This window comes from Stegostoma tigrinum, chromosome 12 (genome assembly GCF_030684315.1).
Source record: "Stegostoma tigrinum isolate sSteTig4 chromosome 12, sSteTig4.hap1, whole genome shotgun sequence".
In the NCBI taxonomy this organism is placed as follows: domain Eukaryota; kingdom Metazoa; phylum Chordata; class Chondrichthyes; order Orectolobiformes; family Stegostomatidae; genus Stegostoma; species Stegostoma tigrinum.
Window position 1 is genome coordinate 15,967,980 of NC_081365.1, and position 11,431 is coordinate 15,979,410.

Genomic DNA, 11,431 nt, shown 5'->3' on the forward strand with positions numbered 1-11,431 from the left:
ACCTGCCTCCCTAACCTGTCCTTCCTCCCACCTATCCCCTCCTCCCACCTCAAGCCCCACCCCCATCTCCTACCTACTAACCTCATCCCACCTCCTTGACCGGTCCGTCCTCATGGACTGACCTATCTCCTCACTAACTCCCCACCTATACTCATGTTTACTGTCTCCATCCCCGTCTCTTTGACCTGTCTGTCCCCTCTCCACCTATCTGCTCCTCTAGCCATCTTCTACCTGCCTTCCCCTCTCTCCCTATTTATTTCAGAACCCCCTTCCCCTCCCCCATTTCTGATGAAGGGTCTCAGCCCAAAACGTCAGCCTTCCTGCTCCTCTGGTGCTGCTTGGCCTGTTGTGTTCATCCAGCTCTACATCTTATTAACTCACAAATGGATTTTGTTCTGCATGTCCAGTGAAGTCATAGTGGCAGCTGGCTATTCTGATGGTTGTGACAAAGGAAATTCTCACTGCCTCTCCCTGCCATGTTGTATGTCTCAAGCAATAATGGGATAAACTGGGTAGATAACCTGAAGTTTCTTCCATCTTGTCCTTTCAGTCAATGAGAATGCAGCCATCATGGTCAAACATCATGAAAAAAACTCTAAAGGGAGAGAATTGCCTGGATTTACCAAGTACAGAATTTTCGAAGCTATTATTAGAGAACAAATTCAAGAACTACTGGAGCCTTCACTTGAAATGCTGAATGAATTTTCAGGTAATACAACATAACATGAAGCCACAGTTCTTGTGGTTTCGTGAGTCGTTTGTGCTTTGTGGAAATAGCTGAATTTAAGGTCCCTGTGACAATGCTGTGGAATTACATATATGAATATATTATATGTACACACACAAATATGTAACACTCTTGTTTGAAACTCCTCTCTTTCCTAGAAAAGCAATAATTGAGAACTGGGGGAGCTAGTGAAACCTTTATAAATGACCCTGTCACCTCCAGGCTTGACTAGGTCAACACTTCCCTTGCCAAGCTCTCTCCCATCTTATTCATGGCCAGACTACACACTGTGCGAGTACAGTAGGGTGACGGTAATGTCATACAGTCAGCAATCCAAGCACCCGGTTTATCAAAAGAAAGTTAGTTAAAATTGCATCAATGCATTTGAGAACTTTAATTCAGTTTTTTTCTAAATCAATAAATTGAAAGCAGTAAAAATGGCTGTATTTCCATTAAGTTGAAAAACAAACAACTAGCTCACTCACTTTCTTTAAGGAAGGTGACCTGTTATCCTAACGAATATATGCAATATCTGTCAGTGGCCCACACCAATATGTGTGACACTTCCTCATGAAGTAGCTTTATAAGCCATTGTGGTGTTAACTGTTCACATAGGCTACAGCAGTTCAAGAAGGCAATCCCCCTTCTCAGAGAAATTCTAGCCCTGCAAACAAGCAAGGGAATCATGATCATTATATCAATACTCCATGCTGCATTAAATTATTCTCACCCCAAACTTTCCTGATTTATATGGGCTTCTAATCATTCATAAGTTTCAAACTATTGTCTATTTAACAACCACCAGTGTTCTTGTTTCACTATTACCTCCAATTACATGTATGTGAAACTGTGTGTATTCCTAGCCCAAACTTTCCAATCTTCTAAGTGGCCTGCAGCACGACCTTATTCCCTTCAGCCTGACATTGGTGGAAGGCTGTTTGTATTGAACTGAGGTAGTAGGAGCTGCCGATGCTGGAGAATCTGAGATATCAAGGTGTAGAGCTGGATGAACAAGCAGCATCAGAGGAGAAGGAAGGCTGACGTTTCTGGCCTAGAGCCTTCAGCAGAAGAAGGATCCAGACCCGAACTATCAGCTTTCCTGCTCCTAAAAATGCTGCTTGGCCTGCTGTGTTCATCCAGCTCCCATCCTTGTTATCTTGTATTGAACTGTTCTATTAGGTCTCTGGAGTCAAAACTTCAACTCTGGTTTTCTCTCTATAGCTGCTGCCAGACCTGCCGAATTTCTCTTGCACATTCTGTTCTTGTTTCAAATAACTGCCTCACAATGGAGATATACCCTCATCAACATTTCTCTACCTTAAGTTACAGAGTTAATGACATCCAGCCAGGCCATCACTCTTCAGGGGCTGGGGTGGGGGAATTCCTCCACAGATTAGCCCACTTACATTGCTCACATTACATTACATCACCTCAGTCTGTTGCTGGGCGCCAGATTTCAAGTACCTAACAATGAAAATCCCATCAGTCCTCCTTTAATTGGCCTTAGCAAGGTTTTTAAGAGTTTAACTGCAGCAAGGAGACCAAAATTTCAGCCTTCCGTGTTCTGGTTGACATGTTTCATAACTAAGTGTAATTCAACTATTTTGTTTTCCCTCCTTCCAGCTAGAGTTGAGACAACATGTAACACATTGGCACTTCAACACTTTGGTAGTTACCCACTTTTAGTTGGTGAGATTCAGGTATGTAACACTAACCCAGGCCCGTTTTAAAGCTGGGCTAACTGCTTACCTGTATTAACTCAGTTAATTCATTGCTTGATATGTCCAAGATCTGGGTTTTAGAAGTTTGGGAAGTTTGTTTAGATAATCAAGATTTCTGCTGGTCCTTGGTCAGTAAAATTTGAAGATTGCTTGGTTCATGGTCAGCTGGTTCTGAAGCTCATGGCTCACAATTAGCTAGTTAGCTGGACTCATGGGATGTTTGGCTGGAATATTAAGACAATGGTCAAGCACTAAATTGTCTCCTAGTTGATTCATTCTCCCTTCCACCATACAACTCTTTCCAACATGTCAAATTCAGAAAACGTGCAATTGGAAGTAAATGAGAAGGAAGTTCATGCAGGGTGTATGAAGATTGATTGTTCTGGATGTGAGTTTGCTCGCTGAGCTGGAAGGTTAGTTTCCAGACGTTTCGTCACCATTCTAGGTAACATCATCAGTGAGCCTCCGATGAAGCGCTGGTGTTATGTCCCACTTTCTATTTATCTGTTTAGGTTAGGGACATAACACCAGCACTTCATTGCAGGCTCACTGATGATGTTACCTAGAATGGTGACGAAACATCTGAAAATTAACCTTCCAGCTCAGCGAGCAAACTCACATCCAGAACGTCAACCTGAGCTACAAATCTGCTCAAAATTGATTGTTCTGCTACCAGAAGTTTTCTGTTTTTTGGTGTGAGTTCAAACCTAGCCTTCTCCTATATTTGTAATTGAAAATGATAACAGTAGATCCAGTACATGTTTATACACATCAAAACATGCTCCCCCTTTTGGTGGATGGATGAACATAAGTCTTCCCAAGGACAAGCCTTGATGTAATAGTGTTGACACAATCTCAGTCATTTAATGTTTTAGCAAACATCTATTGCTCGGGTGAAAACATGCATGAAAACCAGTCAGCTCAGCAAACCAACCAGCAACTCCAATTTCAGCCATGTTTCCAGGGCACAGCATGGATAGTTCACTGAGGCTTTGAGCTACTTCTGCAAAACTTCCCAAATTTGTAGCATGGTAAAGCCTGACTTAGCACAGTCACATTCCCAACACAATAAACGATTAAGAATTCAGGTCCATTATCACCAAGCATCAACTGCTTTGCCCTTTCCCATCTGATTAGATGACGGAGATTAGCCAAATTGAAATCGCAAAATACCTATTGGTTACCAGTAGATGTTGGGTGCTATTGAGTTGTCGCTTGCCCTGTTTGCATTTTTCAACCACATAGGTTTCATGTTTATCTTCCTTCACAGATTAAAATTGCTGAAGTCTGCAACAAAATGGAAAGGAAAGCAGAGGAAATGCTCGAGACCAACTTTAAGATGGAGGCAATGGTTTATGCACCAGATGAAATGTACAGCTACAAACTAATGGAATTCCAATCTCGAGGCCAGCAAAAGGGGAATAGCTCAATGACAAATTCAAGCCTTGATCCCCAGGCAATGGTTATTCATTTACATGCCTATTATCAGGTGAGATGCTACTCGAAACATTATATGCATTGACTCCGTTCTGAAAGAATTGTCAAGGAGATGAGATTATAAATGAAAGGGTTAGGGTGGGCAGACCATTTCAAATACCTCAGGTTACCGCCCCCCCATGCCTGCCCTACCCCTCCCCCCGGCCCCACAACCAAGCCTCTGCTCTATATGTGTGACTCTGACTGTGGTGTTGTTGGACTATGAGGCCTATGGTTACTGAACACGTATACAGCACATTGAAAGGGAGGACTTGCATTTCAATGGCACTTGCCATCACCTGTCTGAGAATGCTCCACGGCCAATGAAGTATAGCAACGACAGCACTTCAGATGGAAACAGGTCTGACTAATTGTGCACCCAGCAAGGTCCCCACACACAGCTAGAAAAATATCTAACACAAGAACACAAGAAGTAGGAGAGAGATTGACCAGCCGACTTGTTGGGCCTGCTCTGCCATTCGGTACAATAATGGTTGAATCCTAAAGGTGATCTTCAAGTCCACTTTGTTGCCCTCCCCACATCTCTCTTGATTCCCTGAGAGATGAAAAATCTGTTGATCACAGCCGTAAAGGTCTTCAACAATGCAGCATCCTTGATTCTCTCAGCCAGACTATTCCAAAGGATCACAACCCTTTGAGTGAATTGATCATTCCTCATCTGTCTGAAGTGATTAGTCTCTTGCCCTGAGACTGTTACCCCATCTTTTAAATTCCCTGCCCTGCAGAACAATCTTTCAACATCTGTCCTATCAGGACCCTTCAGAATCTTGCATCTTTCAATGAGATCATTTCTCAATTCCTCTAGAAATTGCATTGAGGTAGTCTGAAAACTTTAATTCAGTTTGCTTTTAAATCAACTAACTAACAGCATATAAAAATAGCTGTAATCCCAGTAAACTTAAAGAAAACACTGCCTCACCTGCTTATTTTAGGCAAGGGGCCTTGTAAGCCCAATGACATATAGCCAATATATATGTCGACGACACTTCACCATGAAGTGGCTTCATTAGCTGTTTTTGTGTTAACTGTTCACATGGACTACAACAGTCAAGAAAGCAGCTTCTACACTCCAAGGGATAGAGGCCCATTTACTCAACCTCTCATGACAGGAAACCACCTGATACAACACAGTTGTAGTGGGCTCAGATACCAACTGCCCGATATGATGGAGATAAGCAAAGAACAGCAGCACTGGGCTATATGGTGGTTGAGTGGTTAGCACTGCTGCTTCATAGTGCCAGGAACCTGCGTTCGATTCCACTCTCAGGTGACTGTGTGGAGTTTACCTGTTCAGCCCATGTCTGTGCAGGGCCCCGCCTTGTGCTTAGGTTTCCGCCCACAGTCCAAAGGTGTGCAGGTTAGATAGATTGGCCATGCTGAATTGCCCCATAGTGTGCAGGCTCAGTGGATTAGCTATGGTAAATGCAGGATAGGGTGCGTCTGGGTGGGATGCTCTTAGGAGGATTGGTGTGGACTTAATGGGCTGAATGGTCTCTATCTACACTGTTCTATGAAGTATCCTAACAGTCCTTCATCTGTCTTAAAGCTGCAGCGATAGCTGACCACAATTATAGCATAACTTTATAATAATTTTATCATTTAATTCTCCTGGCATAGAGGTTTACACGTTCAGAAACATAATATCTGGGGAGGTGATGGCCTAGTGGTATTATCACTGGACTGTTAATTTAGAGACCAAGATAACGCTCTGGGGACGCGGGTTTGAATCCCACCAGGGCAGATGCTGGAATTTGAATCCGATAAAATATCTGGGATTAAGAGGCTAATGATGGCCATGAATCAATTGTTGGGAAAAATCCATCTGAACACCAATGTTGTTTAGGGAAGGAAACTACCATCCTTACCTGGTCTGGCCTACATGTTACTCAAGACCCATAGCAAGGTAGTTGACTCTGAACTGCCCTCTGGGCAACTAGGGATGGTCAATAAATGCTGCCTAGCCAGCAACACCTTCATCCCCTTAATGAATAAAAAGAAAGTGCCAAAACAAAAGTGATAAAATGATTTCACTGATGTTTTGATAATTAACAAACATTTAACTGCCTGCAGCTCAACTAGGGAATATTTGGTAATATATAATCATTACCAAGCTTCCACATTTCAAATTATCCTCACTTGAAAGACTGAGTGCTATTCTTTAAACTGCATGAGATATTATTTGAACACTGTCCTTCCATTAAATCCTCAGATTGCTATAGATCGATTGGTCCAAATGGTTCCCATGGTGCTGAGGTATTACCTTCTCCAAGAACTGTCTGCCCAGATAAAAATAACGTTGGCTCAGTTGTTGTTCCACTATAAGGATGTGGATGCTCTCCTTCAGGAGAATGATGAAACTAGTGAAAAACGAAGAGATTTGAAGGACAACCTGGATCGGTTGACCCAAGCACGGAATCTTCTGATGAACTATTAATTTTCTCACACTGAACATGGAGAGTGTGAGTGGGACAGTGGAGGGTGAAAATGATATAGGAATGCAGATTCAAGTGCCTACACAAATGAGATCTGGTAAGTGGGGTAAATGAGGGGAGATAGGGCTATCTTACTTTCTCTGAGTCTCAGCTGTTCTGGACAAGAAGCTCTTTTCGCTGTCTCATCAATTGGCTGGTAGAGTATTGACCCAGCAAAAAGAAGGCAAAAGGAAAACATGATCTTGGTGGTTACCAAGAATCATATTGACAGTGCCTTGGGTTTGACCCATGCACTAGAATGCTCTCATGCCTCCCTCACCACAGAAAATGTTGTGGTGCTGGAGGAATACTTGTGAGGGAAAACTGAAGGGAAATACATTGGAGAAAGAGTGGGATCACATGACAAGAAAGCATGTTTTATAAAAACTTATATAGAGAGTCACAGTGTCATACAGCATGGAAACAGACCTTCGGTCCAACAAGTACACCACCAAGCATGTTCCTAAACTAAACTAATCCCATCTGTCTTTGTGTTGCCCACATCCCTCCATACCTTTCCAATTCATGAAATTATCCAAATGTCTTCTAAACATTGTAACTATGCCTGCATCCATCACTTTCTCTGGCAGCTCATTCCACACATGAACCATTGTCTGTGTAAAAACAGTGCACCTTATGAACTTTTTAAAATCTTTCTCCTTGCCCCTTAAAAATATGCCCCTAGTTTTGAACTCCTCCAGCCGAGGGTTCTCATGATTTCATAATCCTCAATAAGGTCACCCTCAAACTCCTACTCTACAGTGAAAAAATGTCCAGCTCTACACTTTGTTATTTTGGATTCTCCAGCATCTGCGGTTTCTATTATCTATGATACAATTTAGGCTCTCTGCAAAGCCTCTTCCAGGGATACCTAATCTGAAGAAGTTACCTTCCTCCCTCCGGACAAACCTCAGGGGATCTCTCTCCCATTGGAACTCTCTTGTCCTCCCCACCTATCTTCTCCTCTATCCATCTTTGATCCACCTCCCCCTCTCTCCCTATTTATTTCAGAAAACTGTCCCCCTCCCCCATTTCTGATGAGGGGTCTAGGCCCAAAATGTCAGCTTTTCTGCTCCTAAGATGCTGCTTGGCCTGCTGTGTTCATCCAGCTCCACACTTTGTTATCTTGGATTCTCCAGCATCTGCAGTTCCCATTATCTTTCCCAGTCTTTCCAGTCTGTTTTTATATCTCAAACTGTCCATTCCCAGCATCATCCTGGTAAAACTTTTCTGAATCATCCTCAGTTTAACAATATTCTTCCTGTAACAGAGTGACCAGAGCTACACACAATACTCCAGAAGAGGCGTCACCAATGTCCTGTACAACCTCAATATGATATACAACTCCTATAGCCAAAGATTGGAGCAATGAAGTCAAGAATTCTAAATGCCTTCTTAACCACTGTGTCTACCTGGGATGAAAATTTCAAAGAATTATGTACCAGAACGCCTAAGTCTCTGTTTATCAACACTACCTAGGGCCCTACCATTAATTGTATAAGTCCTGTCCTTGTTTGTTTTATCACAATACAATATCTCACATTTGTCCAAATTAAGCTCCATTTGCCACTCCTCAGCTCATTGACGCAATTGATCAAGATCTCTTTGCAACCTTACATAACTTTCTTCACTATACCACCAATTTTGGTTTCATCTGCAAACTTACTAATCACGCCTCCTATATTGTCATCCAAATCATTTATATAAATGACAAACAAAAGTGGACCCAGCAACGATCCCTGTGGAACACCACTGGTCACAGGTCTCCAGTCTGAAAAACAACCCTCCACCACCAACCTCTGTCTTCTACCATAAAGTCAATTTTGTATCCAATTGGCAAGCTCATCCTAAATCACATATGATCTAACTTTTCTAATTAGTCTATAACGTAGAACTTTGTCAAACTCTTTACTAAAGTCCAAGCAAACAATATGTGGAAATAGTTTTGATAAGAGTAAGTGGGGAGCAATCAGGCAGAATCTTCAGTTGGCATGGCAGATCTCACCTGAGGCCTGGAGGTCTAGCTGAGAAACACCCAATTCCCAGCAATCTCTGGTCCTGGAAGTCCCACAGGATTCAGCCCTTCCAACCTGTAGCTGTTGGTTAAACTGAACCATATTGTCAAGAAAGTCTGCTATTGGAAGAGGAACCTAGGAGAGCCAGGTGTGTGATTTGTTGGGTCAACAGACATGGGCTGAGAAAGTCAGAAGCAAGAATGGCTGTTGGCTGTCAGCAAGATTCCCCCACCCACCCCTTGATCATGAACCAATTGCTTTTGATGGACCATGCACTCTCTACCCAGCTGACAAGTAACCCATGCTGTGTGTGCTGTTGGTGAGGTCTCATGTGATCAACCTGTCTAGACCTGGGTCAATCTCAACTACAATGGGCTGAGGCCTTCAAAGGTTCTTCATTGGCCATCTATGTGCATCAATGGGTGACAGGGTGGGAAGGTCAGGCAGCGCACACACTTAATTGTAGCACATTGAAAATCAGGTATAGCACCACCCTGCCTCGTAAAATACTGTTCCCAAATCTTGCCTCCTGTTCACTATAAACGTGTTAGCAGCAAATGGAAGAAAACCGCAGCGATGATTGAAGCAACATGGAAAGGGTGATCAGTGATTGTGGGCAAGGCCCCAGAGGCGAAGGAAAGTGAATATTTGTGGGGACAGTAGAAAGGCGAACTGGACTGAGATCCCAGGGAGAAAGGCTACTACAGCCCAGCTCAGCCCAGCCCAGGGCGTGAAGTTGTTGATTATTAATAACTAGTGCACACTTAAACTTTTAACCTTCTAAATCCAAACATGTGTACATTCATTATGCATGGACCATTAGACCATAAAACCATGGGATAGACAGACAACATGAACCATTTTTATAGGAAGATTGTGTATGAAAATTGTAGGCAAAAAGGCTCAAAGTCTGTTGATCAGAGTCCAATCTAAATACAAAGTGAGATGACTTTTCTTCATGCTTTTCTAGTTATTGGGGCTTGTGGTGATCTGAATTCAATAGGCAGTGAGTTGGATCTGGTCTTTGCTTGAATCCGAAGCCTTTTTTTGGAAGTTTTTGAGTGTTATTACTTATCCAATTGAAGAGACAGGGAAGGATCTGGCATGACATATGTTTTGGATTTCTGTGTCCCTACTGCTCCTCAGGTCTGCAATGCTGGGCAGTAATTTCTTCTCTTTCAAAGATGCCTGGTGCTGGTGCAAAAAGTAGTAAACCCCGTTTCAGAATAATTATATATTCTTTTATAATCATTGAATCATACTTAACTCCACTTTGCATTGAGTTATACAAAGTAAAGATATTGTCTGTAACAAAGCAGTCCAATTTCCACAAATAACAAGGTGTAGAGCTAGATGAACACAGCAGGCCAAGCAGCATCATAGAAGCAGGAAAGCTGACATTTTGGGCCTAGATCCTTCATCAGAAATTGAGATTGATGGCTTTTTTATATATAGAAGTATATCTCTTGTGTTTTTCATAAGAAAAACATGTTGTCGCTAACTTATACATGCTATCTCTAAATTCTGTGGGATCTTAGGAAATTATTTTCTTTGAGTGTTGTAGCTTTGTTTAATGGAGTGGTAATGATTATTGAAAACATTGATGAATTCTTTTAACTCTGTTTCTGTGAGGATCCAAATGCTCTGCACATCAGCACAACTACAGAAGGTAATGTTACCACATGACTGCATCACCGAATAAATGAGATAGTGAGAATGAAAAACAGCCTCCGTAAACCAAAAAAAAAAGCTCCTTAGAATCCAAAAGTAACCCTTTCTTGAAGGAAGAAATACATAAAACCATGAAAACTTAGCTGGGCAGTGGAATTAATTTTGTAGCTGTGAGATCGTGTTCAAAGAACCAGATGACCAGGATCAGTGAGTGGTGAAAATAGTCTCTTTATTGCACATTCACAGCAGCACTGTGTAAGATGAGGTAGAATCCCTGAAATCTTAGCTCAAAAGCAGCCATTTCATACAAAAGTTAAGCATACATTAATATTCTAACACTTGAGTGTTAAGCAGTAGACTTTGTACAAAAACTGTTTTGAAGGAAATCAGAGATGGTTTAAACATATGCTAAATGTTACTGGTTATTGTTGAGTGTTAATGGTTATTTTAATGAGATTAGAGTGACCTTGCGTAATTCAAAAGACGTTAGTCTTGTGATTTTAAATGTCAGAATTTTAAAGCTAGAAAAAGGCATCTGGTGTTTTTAAAATAAAAGTCTGAGTTCACAACAGTTTTGATTGTTTGTGGTTTTTATTTATTATAGCTTGTTTAGTTAGTTTCATAGTTGCGTCCATCTGTGGGTTCTATTTACTACCATTCATTCATTCGGTTTCGTGGTCACACTTGTTGAAGTAATGCTGTCAGTTTCATTCATTCATTCATTCATTCAAGGTTGCGTGGGTCTGGACATAGCACCATTAGCTTTATCAGGAAGTTAAAGGTTGCTCACATACACTGCACAGTAGCGAGTTTTGGGAAGATTTGTAGCTCAGGTTGAGGTTCTGGATGTGAGTTTGCTCGCTGAGCTGGAAGGTTAGTTTTCAGACGTTTTGTCACTTTTTTTTAATTTGAAAAAATATACTTTATTCGCAAGATGTACGAAAAATAAAACATATTTGCACACCTACCCAGTCATGCAAGCCACTCCGGGTTACCCGGGGGTACGTACACTGACTAAAGGAAAAAAAACAAAGAAGGAAAAAAAAACAAAGCAAAGAAACTGCCCCGGCAGTCGTCAACCCGCACAGTCCCAGTTGGCCCCCTGACCAGTTGGGGAAGGCGCCAGCTGGGCCCAGTTACCAGATAGGGTTCTTTTTACTATTCTGGACGAGGGGTTTCATACGGTGGTCTTTCCCCACCGCGCCTTGGCGGCGGCTGCCCCAAGCTTTAGCACGTCCCTCAGCACGTAGTCCTGGACCTTGGAGGGCGCCAGTCTGCAACACTCGGTCGGGGTCAGTTCTTTCAGCTAGCAGACCAGCAAGTTGCGGG

The 11,431-nt window shown here is 42.2% G+C and overlaps 1 protein-coding gene across 2 annotated transcripts in view; it reads left to right on the forward strand.

Annotated features, from left to right (window-relative positions):
• LOC125457290 (interferon-induced GTP-binding protein Mx3-like) overlaps window positions 1–10,629 on the forward strand; it is a 36,320-nt gene extending 25,691 nt beyond the window's left edge. For both annotated transcript variants that reach the window (XM_048541306.2, XM_048541307.2), the window contains exons 10-13: window positions 551–709; window positions 2,351–2,427; window positions 3,719–3,937; window positions 6,155–10,629. In XM_048541306.2, coding sequence (XP_048397263.1) covers window positions 551–709; window positions 2,351–2,427; window positions 3,719–3,937; window positions 6,155–6,379 — 680 coding nt within the window. In that variant the 3' untranslated portion in view covers window positions 6,380–10,629. The remainder of the gene's footprint in view (window positions 1–550; window positions 710–2,350; window positions 2,428–3,718; window positions 3,938–6,154) is intronic.
• Window positions 10,630–11,431: the final 802 nt, after the last annotated feature.